Below are 19,775 nucleotides of genomic sequence, written 5' to 3'. Positions count from 1 at the left end.
TGTTGAATGCAAGGCCCACGTGTCAATTGGTAATTCGCCAAAACAACTTTGACTAAACCAAAATTTGACTCAATATCTATCCCGACGATATGTTGCCAGGATAGATAATTTATATTTTTTTTCTTGTTTTTTTTTCTTAAAAAAAACTATCTTAAATAATAACTATAGATAATTTAATAATTTAACCTCGGTTTAGCCCAAAACCAATCCAGACCGACGAGTACACACCATACCTGCATTGAATATGCCGGCAACCATAAACACGCTCTACGCAATGGCCACACCTAGGACACTTCCTCCACTTGTTCGTCTTGTAAAGAACATCAAACGCAACGTTGTTTTCATCTTTGTTCTTTTCGGTCTCTTCACATGTAAAACCATCATGCCATGAAACCTTACACATGTAACAAAACGGCTTCTTGCAAGTCGGACACACACATCTCTTCAAAGTTTGATCGTCACACTCGTTCAAAATCAACTCCGAGCACTCTTTGTTAGGGCAATAAACCCTCTCAACTCGTAGCACCTTGGATTCACATAGGACATCACACCATTTGTCAAACAAATGTTGTGTTATATTGGGGCGGCATGATGAGATTTCGAGATAATGGTTACACTGTGTAGCAGGACTTCTTATTTTTGATTGGTTGTGATCTAGCTTCATCTGGATGTATTTGCTCATACACTCGGTGCAAAACGGGTGAGCACATTTATTGTTGTACTCGTTGAACTTGTTGTTTGGGAGCGTAAATGGTTCGATGCAAATCTCGCAAGTGAATGTTTCTTCTTGTTCGGGTTTTGGACTTGGATTCGCCATTGTTTCAAAGAAATTTGTTTCGAATATTATAATTCGTTGTTCGATGGGATTTATATTATATGGTAAAGGATAGGTACCCAACACATGAATTTGAATAGGAATATACTTGCTTATAACCATGTAATAATAATAATAATAATAATAATAATAATAATAATAATAATAATAATAATAATAATAATTTAGAAATATTTAAAATTATCCTTTTTGTTAGTAAAGGATATGAACCCAACACATATGAATTAGAATAGGAATACAATGATAACTATGTGATATAATATTGATAATAACAATTTTGAAATATTTAAAATTATCTTTTTTGTTGTATAATATACCGAGGGACACTTTTGAATCTTTTTCATGTTTTTACTTTACACTATTTAATAATCCTATATATTTGATTTGATATGCATGCACACATAAATTAAAATAAGAATTACATTGACCCTTTTCCTATGATTTTCGAAAAACTATATAAGTTTATAGTTTACTAGGTTTTATCTCCGTATTACGAGGGCTGTTTTATATTTTTTATTTATAATATTTATATATTTTTTTAGATTTTAATTTTATATATTGTAAGAAAGTTATTAATATACTTAGGGTTTGATGATGAATGATTTCATAAATAAATGAGATGTTATAACCCGTTTAAAAGTTATCTGGGTTTGGCGAGACCCATGACCCACTTATTTTTTACTATAAAATTGTTTCTTAATTATAAATAATATCTTTTTTTTAATCAGATATTAACTTTTAGTATATCATTATTTTATAGGTTAAATGGATTATAGATTCTCTTTCTCGTATTCTATATTTTAAATTATGTATAAAATAGAACAATAAAACTTACGCTAAATGAGGAAAACACTTTTGATTAAACAGAACACCAAGTGATTACATTAAAATTGTTCCTGCATATGTATGAAGCACTTAAGTTTCAATAATTAAGGTCAAGCTTTCATTAATTCATTGGCATGTGAGTAATCACCTCCTAATAAGCATACACATCTAATGTGATCTCCTCAAGAGAATTTAAAGAAAAAAATAACGTAGGATGAATCGCAATTGTAAGGCGTTAGTCAAACAATAAATTGATGTCTCCATCCACACATTGAATTAAAAGCTTCAACATTGTGACATTCGTCAATTTTTAAACCTGAAAACTCAACCTGTTAAAACTTTTGGAATTTTAGTTTGTTAATAAGGTTGATTAATTATGCCCATTGATGTTTTTTTTATAATTTTTGTCGTAATACTTCAAATTCGATTGCAAGCTCTATTTTGTATATTTTATGCGCAAATTACATTTAATCAAAGTCTAGGGGTCAAAACTGTCAAAAACCAAACTTTTCTGTAAAAACCTTATCCGTTGCGCTACGTGAGGCATTTGTCTGTCTTTCGCAACGTGCGACACACTATAAGCTCAGTCGCAACCTGAATTGGGTCGCGCTACGCGATAAGAAACTCTTCGCGATGCGCGATGCAGAGTGTTGTATCGCGAAAATTAGGCAAAAGCCAACTGATTTGCCAAATAGTTTCCAAAATCATTAATTAACTCGTTTAACCGACCGAGGATGATTCTAGACCCTTTCCAACGTTAAAACCCTAAACTTTCTCACCAAGAATTGTCATAAACGAATTAGTTGCGTTATTTTCTTCTAAGAATAGGCTATTGGCCAAATCTTTCCAATTAACGAATTGATTCGTGTATGATGCAAATTAACACTATATAAACACCCTCTAGCCTCTACTCTAACTTCATACCTCTTCAATTTACTTTAAATTCATGGTTTTCTTCTTTCAATTGGTGATTCTTGTTTATTGACCATCAAAAGTCAAACATGAGGCTCTTCTTCCATCATTTGCTTAATTCATGCTAATTAGAGGTTTTTTGCTTAATTAATCGTTAACTTGTTATAAATCTGAATTTAAATATCATAAGCATCGTTTTTACGTTCTGAGATTGTCAGAAGCAAATCCTACCTAGTTTTTGGTTTGAGTCCGACAAAATCGAACACGCGCTTAACAAACTTTAAATTTACAAATTGCTTGTTTTGCCCAATTTAATTAAATTAAACCATCTAAAATTTATTACTAAATATATTTACCTAATTTTTATAATAAAAATCCAACTTTAGTCATATATGCTCGTTTAACTTAATTATTTCATTAAAACTTTTTGAACTAGTTTAAATTAAAAACCCAATTTAAGAACCAATCTCATGATTTTCCTTATCCGTTGTTTTAATCTATTTGAGTTTATTATTAAATCTATTTATTCTATCTAGGATTACTCGTTGAACCGTGTTAGATCGGTTCATTCGTTGAAAGTTCGTTTTTACTCTATTTCATCCTCGAACGTTATTCAAATGAGTATTTCATAACCCGTTTTTCTCAATATTTTGGGGTGTGGCATGCATACGTATAAACTGCAACTCTATTTATTCCATTTTTTCAAATACAATTACGATTCATTCTAATGTCAATGTGTGTTATCTTTTCATAATTGTTCATGCTTTACATGCTACTTGCTAAATGCTTATGTGTTTATTTTTGGTTATTGGTGGTAGATATTCTAACCCAAATACAAGCCTCAAGAGTGGGATGGTCCTTGAGATGAATCTACCGTCCTTGGTAACTTGGCTTTGTACCAAAGAGAAAGGGATTAATCTTTTAGTCTATATTCTATTTCATTCTACATTCCATGCATTTAGTTTTATGTTGGATTACTATGAAATATGAATCATAACCTTTAAATTATATACAGTAACTCTTATGATTTGAAGATAATCTTGTGTTAGACAAAAATTTTTTATACATGCTACAGCTTAAAGATACTCAGGATTTGAAGATCGTTTAGTGATACCTTTAGGATATTTCAATTAATAAACATGTTTGAGATATCATTTGATGTACTGAATTTTGTTACTTTTATTTGAATCATGTAAATGTGATGAGTTGTTTTAATAATATGAAATAATAATATTGTCATTTTAATTAGTGTTAGTGATGTTTTGAGGAATCAATGTCCACCCCGACATATTCCGCCTTAGTCGGGATGCTACAAACACAATTTAAGAAAAGCGTGAAATTAAAACTTTAAAAACTTGGGATTTCCATTAAACAAAAGAAGTAAACTGATCAAATATACAACAAAATATCAAGTGAATAACAGGCTTAAAAACTAAAAAAACCGAATTCCCAAATGCGCTCAAGTCCAATGGCAGAAAAATATCCAAGTAGCGAGGCAATGGTAAGGATGAATTACTGGTTAGGGTTTCTCATTAGAGGGGATAACCGGTCATATGGACTAAAGCATGCATAACTTGTTTGAAAGAAACTGGTCAGACCTAACCCATGGGATACCATATAACAAAAATGGGTTTAAAAATGTTGAGGAGCAATGTGAGCGCAACAGGTCAGCAAAAGTGTTATTCTTTGATATAGAGTATAGATATGCATATATATATATATATATATATGACCTAATCCATGAACTATTGATAACACACCTCTCTTTCGTTATCTATCTTCATTGTCTCATTGATTTACTTGTTGGTTGTCGTTGTTCCTCATCTGCAATCGATTAGGCATTGCTCTTGATTTGTTATTTTTGTATACAATTTTTATAACTTTGGGTTTTGTTAAGGTTAGTATTGGTATAACGAGTGACGTTACCATAACGAACTGAGTAGACACTGACTGAATATTCGTTGTGTCTTCGCGTGGAGACAAACACACCGGTTGGTGTCACTGTATCTTGAGCTTGATGGGATTTTAGTTTAGGTCCCTCTTCTTGGTTATGGTAATGTTGATCTTCATCTTCTTAGACCTGGTTCAGCTGCTTCGGGTCCTTTTTTTCCACCACTTCCTTCGTTATGAGCTCTTAGTGCATACAAGTGTGTAAAGCACATGAGAGAAAGGAAAAGGTTGAAGAAGGAAGATTAACCTCGTTGTATAGGAGGATAACCCTTCTTACTTATAGGAGGGGGCATGGGCTCTAACCCTAACGGGCTAGCCTTTACTTGGATTTACCAATATCAGGCCCACTTAGGTTAGGCTGACATTCTAGACCTAGGCCCAGTCATAGGGATGCCTCATTAGAACCATCATGGGTTCAATATACTTTTTCTGAATTGATAACACTAAGCTATATAAAATGATAATCTATTATAACTTATTTTAAGTAAATAGTTGCGAGATATATTTTGATACTTATAGTATAAAAACCTTGTAAAAATCTTACATAAAATGGGCATGTCAAAAATAACATAATATATTTGTGGGGCATAAAATAGACATGTCAAAAATAACATAATATATTTGTGGGGCATAAAATAGGCATGTCAAAACAAAAATAACACAATCTTTCTGTGTGGCATAAAACAAGCATGTCGAAAGTAACTGGCTTGGCTCATCACAAGCTCATTTCCCCTTGGTTTAGGTTTAAAACCCAATAAGTTAATTTTTTTGGTTTAACCTATAAGTTAAAAGCTTTGAATATATTCTTTTGATACTTTTTTGCTTAGAAGATCGTTGCGTGGAAGAATGTCTAAATAGCCACCGTTATCATCTTACCATCATGTAGAAATGATAGTTTACACCGGAGAGAAATGATGGAATCAAGAGTACGAAGGGGACAATGTAGTAGAACGTGTTATAAAGTTGCTTCCAGATTTTACATTTTCATATTTCATGGAGCGTTTGAGAACCAAAGTAGGTGCATATGTGGATGGGGAACTAACTTACAAACGTTACTTGAGTTTTTAGCGATAAGGCTCATGAACAACTCAGACATGGATTGCTTTCTTCTTCATGTGAACTGTATCTTGATGATTGATCATTTGATGTTATGTGGTGTTTTTTTAGGGTTAAGAGTGATGAGTTATTAGAAAAAAGAAATGGTTATGGTAAATATCTATCTAGTTTGATTATCTATATGAATATTTCATTTGTCATGTATATATCTATCCATTTGGTCAAGAAATTTGTTTTTTATTTATTACTCGTATCACCGAATTTTGATTTCCTTAAAATTTGAAGTTTTTTTATTAATTTTTTTTAATTTGTTTCAACTAAAATGTGCATATGTATGTCCAAAGACTTATAAGTAATAACTCCCAAAAGCAGATAATAATAATAATAATAATAATAATAATAATAATAATAATAGTGTTGCTAAACAAGAGCACATGTAAATAATCTTTAATATACATTCTGCATATTCAACTGAACAGCCAAGATGTGTGTGTGTGTTAGAGGTGCACAAACCGGTTTCAAACCTTAAACCGGTTTTATTCGGTCAGCAAAAGTCAAAACTTGTTTATTGTCGGTTTCGGTTCGATTAACCGGTTTTGATAGAGATAATTACTAACCAGTTTCATACATACGATATCAATATGTTCCAAACCGGTTTCTATATAATCAGTTTCAAGCTATGTGTGTTGAGATCAAATGGATAATCTTTATGTCATGCATCACTTTATTCGTTAATAGTTTATCTAGTTTGGTATAATAGACGGGTCCCAAACTAATTTAGTTTATAATACTTAAAGCATCTTTGGAATGGGCTTAAAACTGGGCTTCACAGCTATTCTTGGGCATAAACAAATTTGGCCCACTAGACTTGATACGGCCCACTTCTTTTTTTTATATAAGAGCTGACCGAAGAATAAAAAACACAAGAGTTAAAGTGTCATTTTAGTACCCGTGGTTTGTCCAATTACGCAACTTTAGTATCGTTTTTGAATTTATTGTAAATGGTACCTCACTTTTTTAAAACTTGCAATTTTAGTACTTTTTTCTAACCCCGTTTATTTTGTCCGTTAAGTCAGGGGCAAATTAGTAATTTTGATTATTTTATTTATTTTCTGTTTAAATTAAGTGCCATTTTAGTACCCGTGGTTTGTCCAATTACGCAACTTTAGTACCTTTTTTTGAATTTATTGCAAGTAGATACTTTGATTAGTTTTGGATATATAGGCAAACCAAAAGAGGCATTACATATTACAATTAAAAGATCATCTCTAACCCTAAATGAACAGATCAACTCCCCTCCCGCGCTCACTGATCCTTCAAACCCTAACCATTGTTCATCTTTAAGTTCAATAAATTACGATATATTGTTTTGTCCATGTGATTTGTCAACCGCCATTCATCTACAAGTTTAATTGATGCTATACTAAGAGGTGTGAAGTTGTGTGATTGTGTTTTAGCTTGATCCTCCGATGTGTTAAAGAGCTACTGTTATCATACCCAAACTTTTGGAAAAAAAATCAACGCACATAAAAAAAATGCAAGAAAAATGGCTAAAATGAACTTGGATCTTGAGCAACTAAATTGGCAATCAAGAACAAAAGGCTAAAAAATATGTTATACATATCATTATTTTTCATCCTCTATCATGTATTTAGTTATCTTTTAATTGTAATATGTAATATGTAATGTCTCTTTTGGTTTATCTATCTATCCAAAACTAATTAAAGTATCAAGTTGCAATAAATTCAAAAAAAATGTACTAAAGTTGCGTAATTGAACAAACCATAGGTATGAAAATGGCACTTAGCTAAAAGAGAAAATAAATAAAATAATCAAAATTACTAATTTACCCTTGACTTAACGGAAAAAAATAGACGGGGTTAGAAAAAAGTACTAAAATTGCAAGTTTTAGAAAAGTCAGGTAGCCATTTGCAATAAATTCAAATACGGTACTAAAGTTGCGTAATTGGATAAACCACAAAATGACATTTAACTCAAAACACAAAGAACAAAAGATGTTTCAGTTTTGATTATTTTGTTAAATATGTTATTATGTAGTCTATGATCAATAATACGATAAAACTATCTTTCAGTAATAAAAAATATATATTTAATGTCGATAACATAACTTTCGCATGTCATATTCACATATTAACGTGGTCTACATGAATATTAATAACTTGAATGAAATAACAAGCATTAAGGATCCGTGGCGCAATGGTAGCGCGTCTGACTCCAGATCAGAAGGTTGCGTGTTAGATTCACGTCGGGTTCAAATTTCTTAAATATTAATGTCTTTTAATTTTTGTTTATTTTTAAAACACTGCTTATATTTTTGTGTGAGGAATAATATTAATATCACAGTCATCAGTCATCACTAATCTACGTGCTAGAGGACAGATTACCCGATCAAAGGAAAATGTTATGGTTTTTAACTATTTTTCGGTGATATGTCGGTAATTACCAACAGTGGCAGATCTTGAAAACATAATATGGCTAGGTCGAAGGATCTTGAACAATAATTTAGATGGGTCGTATTCGATACATATAATTTTTTTTCAGAAAAATATTATATTACTGAACGAAAAAGCTGGGTGGGCTGAGGCTCGGCTTGGCCCACACAAAGATCCGCCCCTGATTACTGACCGATTGTATTTAGTAGGGGTGCAAACGAGCTGAGTTGCTCACAAACTACTCGAGATCGGCTCGTGAAAAAGCTCGATCGAGCTGAGCTTAATCAACCCTCGAGCCCGAGCTTCACTTATTGAGCTCGAGCCGCTCGCGAACCTAAACGAGCATGTCATTTATATAATTTTTTAATATATATTTAATAATTATTAATTAATATATATAGTGTTATAAAAATAACTAAATACATATATTAATTTATACATAGAATTGTAATTGAAAAAAAAATATATATATACACATATATATATATAATTATAAATATATAAAAATCAATTAATAAATAGTAAACGAGCCGAGCTTGAGCTTGAAAATCTACTCACGAGCCGAGTTCGAGCTTTGAAAATAGAGCTCGAGCTCCGTGTAAATTAAACAAGTCGGGTCGGGCTCAAGCCTAGTCGAGCTCGGTTCGTTTGCACCCCTAGTGTGATGTATACAAATATCCCTAGCTTAGTTACTAGTTTAGCTGATACACGACATTGGAATATACAATTGATAATTAGTTGTCGTTTTTAATAGGGATTGAATATAACAAATTGGGGTTTCTTTGTTATTGTTATTTATCTTTGTTTAAAAATTGTGAGTTTGACGTGTTTAATGCAGTTTAGTAAAGTAGGGGTGAGCATGTGCCGGTTTGAATATTGGTAAATATTGAGCCTATAATGACTGTTTTGATTTTTGTAAACGGTATGCTCATTTACAAACCGTTTGGTTAATTTGGTTATCAGGAAATGTGGTTCTTGGCTATCCGGTTCGCATACAAGCATGAGAATAGGTCGCTAAACAAGGAAAGATGGTTCGACTATTGCATACGGTTCGATTTAGTCACATCTTATTTGATAAACACATTTGGTAACAAGTTTGCTAAATCAATATATGAAGGGGAAGAATATATATGGGGTAAAAGCAATCGTACCGGGCACTTTCCCATTCCTATAAAGCTCTCATAAAGTCCTACACATCACTCTCGGGGCTCTATTGGTTGATTTGAGGTTGGGACGCTTTTCATATAGCGCTGGATGGGGAAATAATTTGCTCAGTGATTGGTGGATTTTATTTATTTAATGAATTTTATTTGTTTTATTTTTGTTAAAATAATAATAATAATAATAATAAGGTAATGATTGAAAAAGACTTTATTCACTACACTTTTAGTTGTGTAAAGCCCTATGGTGACGTGGCGTCACATGGCGCAAAACACGCCAATAGAGGAATTGAGTAACCATGTCTTTACATGTAAAAAATAATAAATAAAAAAGTCATTTTTACATAATCTTTTCTAAGCTTTTATATATAAACATTTATATATAAACACATGTAGAATTCGTTTTAATAAAAAAAAAAATTTAAGGTCATTTAAGAAAAGGTGAAACAAAAATTTATAAAATTAAATTTTTTTATTGGAATGTCTTCTATAATATATGCAAAAGCTTCAAAAAAGAAGTTTATGTTAAAACCAATTTTTTAAATGTGAAATCAGATTTTATATTATTTCTTTACTTGTAAAAGACATGGTTTCTCAGTTTCTCACTTTTTATTTTGTTATCTTCTAAGCTTGCCTACATATATATATATATAACAGAACTTTTTGGCATATATAATGTATTAAATATTTAGAAAGAATACAAATTTTGGTATATTTTAGTTTTTTTGTTTAAATTATACACGTATTAGTTTTACAGCCCGTGTCACACACGGGATAATTCAAATTATAAAATTATAAGTAAAACAAATAATTACATAGCGTATATGAAAAAAATGTATTACATCTATGCTTGTATCTATATAATGTGTACATAAATTGATTTTATTTATATCACAAAATTATTTTTTTAAATGAACTTAATAAAAAAATTCTTGTGCAAAAACGTACTCGAGAATATTTCTTTCTATTGAAAAATTCATTCACGGTGCCATATATGTATAATTGAAAGACTTTTGGTTATGAACCAATCTCGGAAATAAAGCTTCTCATACGATAGTAGTTCTAACCACTCAGTCTAAATACAAAATGAGCGTCACCTTTATTGATATATTTATCAATTTACCACTCATTAAAGGAAGGTAGAACATTAAATTGCAACAATGGATGTTCTTCAAGAGCTATGTTTTTCTGAGCTACACCATGAAAAAGATTTTGATAAGTTTCAGAGGGCTTCTCGACTTTGTCATAATGACAACATAAAAAATAACATGTTAACCCATCCAATTTTGTGAATATTTTGTTTCATTTGAGCATAGTTTTCCATAACATGCTTCCCATACAACGTTCTGATCATTATTGAAGGAAAAATTAATGTTAAATATTTCAAAATTGATAAAAGTTAGAAGCATTAATAGACATGGGGGTGGTATGTCGAAAGTGTTCGCAGTCTTTTATTACATTTTAATAGTAGAGGGAAAAATAGTCAGTTTGCCAAATCCCGAACCTTTTGATTATTTTAAAAGATGCCCTTAAAAATAAATTTTAAACCCGAATCATGTTTAAAATTCTAACTTTCATACTTTTGACATTCAAAGTCAACACTTTGAACTCATAACTAATTTGACGATAAATCTATTTTGAATTCTCAAGCTTTTAAAAATACTCAAAATTTTCATTTTTGACCCATAACAAATTTTGACCTAAATGTAGTTAATTTGTACCAAATAATCTATTTACCAACTTTTGACCCTATTTAAGTTCCATAAAAAACCCGAAACAATTTTTATTTGAGAAACATGATTTGTTATTGATTTTTGAAATTCATTAAGTATTTTGAAATGTGTAGTAAAATAATATGTTAATATTTATATTTAAAAATATATAGATATTATATAAATATAGTGTAAAAGAAAAGTGAATAATTATTGATTTATTACATATTAGTTTTGAAGAGAAAAAATTGTGAGAAATAACCAAAACATGACAAGTGTCCACATTTATTTTACTTTATTAGAATAGGTAGATAGATAACAACTATAACCAAATTATAAAAAATGAAAATAAAGCATAAGTGTGTGAATTACCGATTTCTGACTTAATTGGTTACTTCAATTGGATTTTTTTTAATTAGTTTTTCTGTTGATTCCTATTTATCAACATTTAACATTTGGGAATTTCGATTTTTTTTCCAGATTTGTTGATATATCATATTTTAGTAAGATTCCAAAGATAAATGCATGGAGAACATGCATCTAATTCTCTTAATAAAGATGTATGTTACGTGTTGGGATAAGATACACACCAATATATACACTAAATTATTGAGTTTTATTTTTTTAAATTTTAATAAATAAATTATAAAGATATAGTGGCAGCCATTCGTCTATGTTGGAGTGGGCATATAATATTCCAAACGAAAAGACTTAGATATACACAAGTCTAGAATATTAAATTTTACATATTTTGGGTTTTATTTTATCATTTAATATTGTCTGTATTGTTTTTAATTAGTTTTAGACATATCTTTCTTTTTTATAATGTGTGCGCGTGAGCTTAAGTTGAAATTATTAAAAGATCACAATTATAAGTTGCTTTCATTTAAAAAACGAGTAACTGTAAACTTCTTATTTTGTTCACAGCCAATGCGTTTAAAACATGTTGATGGCCTTTATGACGTAGTGGCGGGTGTATGACTTTTCGTTAGTGAGCCAAAAACGAGCATGTGAAAACTAGTCAAATAATGACATTTTTTTGTCCAAGTATGTAGAAATTAATCGATAAATCAATGCATCCAAGCATGTATAGTGAGCTACTGCTCGATGCCATTGGATTTTTGAGCTACTAAGGTAGATCTATGTCTTTGATAGGCTGATACGTTCACTAGTTTTGGGTTGAGGAGTTACATTCTCTTGTTCTCTAAAAGATTTTTTCGCAAACACCTTGTATCTACCCTCGATTGAATAATCAGCTGACCTTGTTTTCGAATCACTAAAGCTTATATCATCACATTCCAACTTTGATCTCATCAACCTCACTCAAATATTGTATCTTTTGGAAAGCCCCTATGATCGCTCCTAAAATCACAAAAATTTTCAAACTTGATGAGGTCTGGTTTGAATTGCAAAAGTTACAAAATTGATCCCTTCTCAATTAAAAGATCAATAAATTTTTTTTAGAGCATATCTTATAAACCTAGCATTAGAATCTTACAATTTGTCTGCTTTTCATTTTAAACTTTAGCTAAGAACAATTATATATATATATATATTAAAGGTTTATTTGATTTTAATAATCCCTATTGACTGGTATTGGTCGATAATAATCCATTTTCATTTTATCACCACTGGCGGTCCCAAATTTAAAAAAGTTGACCCCCAGTTAAACATGACTTAACAGCGTTATACTTTTTTCCGAATTTCAAACTAACGTTTTAGGGCTTTTGATCGGAATGAGGATACGGGTCGATTGATGTAAAACTTAGCTCGAAACGGTGATCCAGACGAATTGATTTTTGTTAATTGTAAGTTCAAAAACCCGAATTGAAGCATTATTTCATCGTTTTGGAGCACCGTTTCGAACGAATTTTCACATCAATCGACTCGTATCCTTTTTTCGATCAAAAGTCCTAAAACATTAGTTTGAAATTCAGAAAAAAGTATAACGTCGTTAAGTCATTTTTAACGGAGGACCATTGGAGGCCAACTTTTTTAAATTTGAGACCGCCAGTGGTGATAAAATGAATAGGGATTATTATCGGCCAATACCAGTAAATAAAGATTATTAAAATCCAATAAACCTATATTAAAAATCATTTTTTCACATGCTCACTAAATCAACTATTTATCAACTTTGAATATGAACCACATGTTTTTAATTTTTTTCTTATTTTGCTTTACGTGGTGAATATCACATGTTTCTAACTTTTTTCTTATTTTGTTTTATTTGGTATGCATAGAGCTTTTTATACTTTAGAGAGGTTTAATATCTAAGCAAGGGCTGTGATTTTTGTTCCATATATTAAACATGTTGCTAAATACATTATCACAAAGTTTGTACTTTAACATGCAACTCTTCAAAGATCTCTTAAGACTTTTCAAAAGTTATAAACAAATAAAACTTTCTTCTGATATTCACTATATGTGTTTGGTGTCAAAACTTTTGTAAATAGACTATCGTTAATGATACCAAACGATTATATTTATATAGTTATGTTATAGATTCGAATCATATGTCACGAACTACAAGACAAGGCGTACACCCACCATTAGTTTAACTCACTAGCACACCTGCGCGCCACAACACGCAGGTAAAAAACTTGTATTTATAATAATAATAATAATAATAATAATAATAATAATAATAATGGACAAATCAATGGTTTGAGTGATTGATGTTCGTCCCAAAAGTATCAAAACCATTAAAGTCTACACAATTGGTTAACGTCTATCTCCTTTTTGTGATAGCGACAAATTCCTAAAATAGAGAAGTCTAGATTTGTCATGTTGTAGGATTTGATTTTTACTATTATATGTTTTATGATGATGATATATCTAGTATATTTATTACCAAGTCATGTAACACGTTTTTGATATAAAACTATGAATACTTACTAATAACAAACAATGTCTTAATCTCAAACCTTACCTACAAGACCAACCCTAAATCTTGGATTTCCTTATTTTAAAGTGGGTTTTATTTTATTTAAAACTTTTAGCTTCCGTCACTTGTTTTTTTAAAACTAATGGCGTATTCGATGTGTGTTATTCAAGTTTACCTTAACTTTTAAGCATGGATGTAAATATGTAAATTCGAGCATGAGCTTCACACGCTGAGCTAGCGATCTCAAATAGAATGTAGAGATTAAAGGAGCTTGTTAATTATATAAAAATAATAAAAATTATTATTATTTTATGTAATAGTTACAACAACAACAACAATAATAATAATAATAATAATATAATATCATGTATAAATTTATAATAGCAAACAACTTAATAATATATGTGTTGAGGACATGTCCTAAGGACGAACAGGCTGTAGACGTATGAAACTTATAAATTTATAATTTCTTTTAAAAGTTTCAAACGTTCACTCACAACATTAGAAATTATTAAACCTTTAAGTTAAACCAGTCAAGTTTGAGCTTAGTTCATTCAATTTATTTAAAGCTTAAGTACGACTCAAGAATAGCTTTTCAAACTTAAGCTTAGCTCATTTATTATTAACAACTATTTAATTATTTTATTTACACACATTCATAGTTATTGTTAATATATTTATAGTTATAAGTTTATATAAAACAAATATTCAAACCAAATATTAAATAGGGAAGACTTTGACATCTTCTCCCTTTTATTAGAAGATATAAGCCAACAAACTGATAAATACAACAAATTGTTTTGGACAATGGTATCATAAACATCCAAAACCTGGAGCATTTTTTTGTCTATTTTTACATCTATCATCATCTTCATTAGCCATTTTTGTTAACTTTGTAAGCATCTTTACACAGATTTTTGTTTTCTTGAAATATGGCTCCTGAAGTATTAACCAAAGAGAGAATGGAGGTGAGAATTCATGAAAGTTTGGAAGAACTTAGCACGGATTTGGCTGATTATATAGAAGAAATATACGAGGAATCGATCAAAGATCATGGAGTTTTTGCCGTTGCTCTGTCAGGTGGATCGATTATTAGCTTGATGAGGTATGCCTTCCAGGTTAGAGATTTGTTAAACCGAAGCAAGTTGGTCAGTTTGAGATTCATGCATATATAACAATAGCTAGTTTCATTTTAGAAAGTATGAATATAATATATAAGAATATAGCCATAAACTTAATTTGAGCACACACAAAAACATGCAAGTTAAAATCTGATACTAGTTTTATGTTAAGAGTTCGTTTTAGACCTCTAAAAACGTTGACCCAAGTCATCCTTAGTTATGAATTTGGTTCGTTTTGAATCTTGGACCGTACACTGAACTAGACGTTTGACCTATTTTATTTATATATTTCATTTCAGTTGATCATGAGCCCTTTTTAATCATTTTTAAAATCTTTAATATAAGCTATGATTAGAAAAGCATAAAAAATCAATTTAAATCGTTAAATTGTCAAACGAATAAATAGCCAAAATAACTCTGCCGATTTTGCTTGTTTACCAAAGCCTTAGTTAGCGGTTCAGCTAAAGTTGCCATAAAGCAGACTGAATCGGAGTATATAGTATAAACACTCATACTTCAAACACTTGCGAGTATTACCATGTTGTATTGAATGAAAACAGGAAACTCACCGAAGCTCCCTATAACAAGACGATAGATTGGTCAAAATGGTATGTATTTTGGGCAGATGAACGTGTCGTAGCCAAGAATCATGTCGATAGCAACTATAAGCTTGCCAAGGATCATCTTTTGTCAAAGGTAATATATTTGTACAAGTTTGGGTTCGAAGTGCATGGTTTGAAGGATATTATATAAATTTTGATTAAATTATATATCATGTCACACAGTGTAACTCGCACTTGCAGCTACCTATTGTCCCGAGCCATGTGCATTCCATCAACGATTCTCTCACCGCAGAAGAAGCTGCCCACGAGTACGAGTTTGTCATTCGCCAGCTAGTCAAAACACGAGTGGTCAACGTTTCTGACATCAACGACTGCCCAAAGTTTGACCTGATCCTACTCGAGGTGGGCCCAGACGGCCACGTGGCATCTCTGTTCCCTAACCACCCGGTCCTTGAAGAAAAAAACGAATGGGTGGCATGTATCACTAACTCCACAAAACCGCCACCTGAAAGAATCACATTCACCCTGCCGGTAATCAACTCTGCCGCCAACGTGGTGGTAGTAGCACCTGGTGACATGAATGCAGAGGTTGTGCACATGACAATCGATGACGTGGGCCCCGAATGCCCGGTTTTGCCAGCTAGGATGATTCAACCTTGTGTAGGGAAATTGGTGTGGTTTTTAGATGTTGAAGCTGCTTTAAAGCTCATAAGGGTTTCTTAGTTATCAATTTTATATAAGTTATAAAATACTTCTATAATAGTGTACTCAAATCTTTTATACATAATATAGTTACAATTTATACGCGCATAATATACTCTTTAGTGCTTGCTAATATCTAGACATGATAACTTCAACCATTTATTCATAAACGGTTGGTCATATATTATATCCAACCGGTCAAACAAATAAAATTTTAAGAAAAATAAATTGTAAAAAGTGGTCAAATAGATCGACCGGTCACTTTGCTGGTCCATGTCATATACTATATCTAACTAGCCAAACAAATAAAATTATATGCTTTTTTATTATTGTGCTTTTCGTTTTGCGAGTGAGTTTATTTTTTTGCGCTTGCGAGCTGCACTTTAACTACCTAGATGTAATCATAATATTATATAAAGTAAACTGCGGTTTCATTTCACTTGCAATTAAACTCAAATTTACTAATCCTGTTAAGTCTGGTCATTAAACACATCAGCGTGTCTTTCACGTGAGGGGCTGTTTTGTCTTTTTTCCCAAAATACACCCCAGCCCCACGTGAGGGGGCTTGCGAATTAGGACTAGGGTTTATTTGGGGAGAAAAGCACAAAACTGCCCCTCACGTGAAGAACACGCTGATGGGTTTAACGACCAGACTTAACGAGATTAGTGAATTCAGGTTTAATTGCAAGTGAAATGAAACCACAGGGACGAAAACCACAGCTTACTCTATTATATAGTTGTATTACACTAATTATTTATGAAATTCAGAATAATGGACACGAAAAATGTTGGCAAGTCAACCCAACCCGATGTGTACCCAATAATAAAATTACTCGTTTCAACCCAGACCCGTTAACACAACCCATCCATAATAACCACTTTAAGATACATCAGGTAAGCAATGTAGATCTTTTTATCTTGTGTGTGATCATTAGCACTTTACCGTGAGAGCGAAGGCACGGTCGTACAGACAAAATATTAGCACTTCAAACAGAAACTGTACACATTATAGTTGTTAGGTAACAAAATAACTTGCCTGCTTATGTTTTTCTTTTTGCCAATGTTTTAGAAGCATATACCTGCAGCTGGTTGCCATCAACAGCCACTGCAAACGCACCGGAGTCTGAGTCGTCAGCCGCCAGACATGACACCCTGGCTCCTGGTTTCACCAACATAACACCAAAAAAAATATTCATTTTTATTAAATATATATTTCATTAGTTTCCAAAATACTGGCACTTATAAGCATACCTCTGCAATGGCTGAGATAACCGAGCTTGGTACCAGTAGATAATTCCCATATGTACAAAGAGCCGTCACACGTACCTATGATTCCATAACCCGATAATGCACCAACGACTGTGGCACTGCATAGAACAGGATACATCTTGGTTAACACACAAAAACAAACATCTGTATTCAAGAAGGATTTACTTAACGGGATTAATTTCACATATACCCTAACAAAATTGAAAATTTTCAAATATGGCCGATCAAAACTTATTGACCATTCTACCCCTTTCCATTATATTTTTTTAAACTCTAATTGTTATTTGGATTTTGATCGACATCAACAATAAGTAAGCAAACCTTACTGTCGTCTATCGTCGTTTGTTCTCTCAACGATAGATAATCGAACAATCGAATATGTGTGTTCTATTTAGATAATCAAACTCTAATCAGATAACCAAACAATGTATAATAGCATGATAATAGAACAATAAGCAATCTTATAATTTGAGAACTATTACTTATGGATAAAAAATGGGTAAATAAAAAAATATATAGTTAAACATAGGCATGTATAAACTTTAAAATTTTAGAAAAACGGGTAAAATGGTCATTTATTACATTGTTTCTAATGTATTGGGTATATTTGATACTTTAATCACTTTGTAAGGGCATATATTAATATAATAAATTTTCAACTTTGTAAGGGCGTATATGGAATTATAGGATTAATTTCTAGCTAATAAGAAATCATTGATAAACATCTACCTTGGATCCAAAGGTTTTTCAGCAACCAGTTTATTTTTCGCCAACAATGCAAGGCGCCACGATCCAGCTGGGCCGACTCCCAAATCTTGATGTGAATATTCATCAAAAGGATCATGACTTGAGGCAGATGAGACAAGAAGAACAAGTGACAGGCGTCCTTCGTTTACTGGAACAGAATCATGGTTGTCGGGTTCTAAGCACCACCTTTGTGTTTCTTCCATGATGTCTTCCACTTGTTTCTTCCTACAAGCATCTGAGGTGGATAAAGGTTGACTAGGATGCCGAAATAAACTGATTGGAATAAAGGAGGGAAATGAAGTTGGAGCTGAAAATTTGGATACAAGTGTTCTTCTTGTTAAATCCCTGTATAATTTCAAAAGGTTCAGAAATGACAAAAATGCCCCTCAGTATAAGTTAACGATAGTATGAAATAACAAGTTCAAAAAAGATGTTTACCACAAGCTAAAATCCCCAAATGCACTGTGACCAACAATGAGAGATGGAAATTTTGGTATTCTTTTCATCTTAACTATACAATTAGGCATGCAATCAGATGTTGACAAATGGCACTGGTCTATTGGAGAACTGAAATTGTAAACAAAGATGCAAGTCAAATTCAAGATAATTGTATGTTTGTGGTATGTAGCGGGCCGAAAAACCCGGGCCTAGTCTAAATACTGTGAAAATGATTAGGCCCAATGGCTTTAACTTTAAACAAACAAACGATCGTAACACAAACAATCAAACGATCGGAATTTTCTTGTTCGTGTTCGTTAAAAAATGAGCATGTACGTGCTGGTTTATGTTCATTTGTTAACAGTATAACCGAATGGTTCACAAACGTAAACGAACGAACATAACTGAACATAGATGAACGAACGAGCATGCATGAGCTAAAACCGGTTAAAAGTAACGTGAGTAACAATGTGTTGTGCCTAAAAGGTTATTAAAACTAGACTAAGTTGTACTAGGAAAAAAAACTAAAAGAATATTAACAAATGTAAACAAACAAACTTTAACAAACATAAATAAGCAAACGTTCACGTACATAAATAAACGAAGAAATTTGTTCATGTTTGTTTTTCTAACTAAATGAATAATAAATTTTGTTCATGTTTGTTCGTTTATTAAAAAAAGAGCTTCCCGTCGAATGGTTCACGAGCTGTTAACTAAACATTTACAGTTCACACTGCCCTCCCTAATAACATGAAATAGTAATAGTTTGTTAATTATCATTTGTCACACATACAGTAAACTAAAAATTTATGACTAATATCTATGTTCGTGTAGCAAACCTGCAGTAAGGAACTTTAATGTTGTTCAGTAAAACGAGGGATTTTCCATCTGGAATTAACTGTAAACTAGAACTATCCAAAATAATCTGGTGAAAAATAAAAATAAGAATTAGTTACACGGATGGTACCTGTGGTATGCATGCATTACAGTTGCGGTCCCCACATTTGAATATTTACATATTTAGTCCATTAGTTTGTAGATTTGTAACATCTGGTCATTTCGCACCTAGTTAACGAAAAAGGTCAACGTCCATCAAATTTGGGAACCATCTTTTTTACGAACCGGAAAACAATTGGACTAAATAT

General features: G+C 31.7%; 3 protein-coding genes and 1 non-coding gene across 4 annotated transcripts; 2 read left to right on the top strand and 2 right to left on the bottom strand.

Moving 5' to 3' along the window:
- Nucleotides 1-181: 181 nt before the first annotated feature.
- On the bottom strand, nt 182-842 carry LOC143619149 (uncharacterized). Its single transcript, XM_077091152.1, has one exon. The coding sequence runs from the start codon at nt 815-817 to the stop codon at nt 182-184; it is 636 nt and encodes a 211-aa protein (XP_076947267.1). The 5' UTR covers nt 818-842.
- A 6,939-nt stretch (nt 843-7,781) lies between these two features.
- Nucleotides 7,782-7,853, top strand: TRNAW-CCA (transfer RNA tryptophan (anticodon CCA)). Its single transcript has one exon. It is a non-coding gene; the product is annotated as a tRNA-Trp (tRNA).
- A 6,735-nt stretch (nt 7,854-14,588) lies between these two features.
- LOC143619081 (putative 6-phosphogluconolactonase 1) lies at nt 14,589-16,198 on the top strand. Its single transcript, XM_077091101.1, has 3 exons — nt 14,589-14,895; nt 15,472-15,607; nt 15,715-16,198. Exons 1-3 carry the CDS (start codon nt 14,723-14,725, stop codon nt 16,195-16,197), a joined length of 792 nt encoding a protein of 263 aa, XP_076947216.1. The 5' UTR covers nt 14,589-14,722; the 3' UTR covers nt 16,198.
- Nucleotides 16,199-16,972: 774 nt separating this feature from the next.
- On the bottom strand, nt 16,973-18,437 carry LOC143619080 (uncharacterized). The gene is made up of 3 exons (XM_077091100.1): nt 18,175-18,437; nt 17,428-17,543; nt 16,973-17,335 (listed from the first exon to the last, which is right to left on the bottom strand). The coding sequence occupies exons 1-3, from the start codon at nt 18,393-18,395 to the stop codon at nt 17,217-17,219; spliced, it is 456 nt and encodes a 151-aa protein (XP_076947215.1). The 5' UTR covers nt 18,396-18,437; the 3' UTR covers nt 16,973-17,216.
- Between the last annotated feature and the right edge of the window lie 1,338 nt (nt 18,438-19,775).

Source organism: Bidens hawaiensis, unplaced genomic scaffold, assembly GCF_021521415.1.
Source record: "Bidens hawaiensis isolate Kalapana, Puna unplaced genomic scaffold, B.hawaiensis_p1.1 tig00002414_1, whole genome shotgun sequence".
Taxonomy (NCBI): Eukaryota; Viridiplantae; Streptophyta; class Magnoliopsida; order Asterales; family Asteraceae; genus Bidens; species Bidens hawaiensis.
Note: the sequence above shows the minus strand (reverse complement) of the source record. Positions and strands in the feature narration are given on the sequence as shown.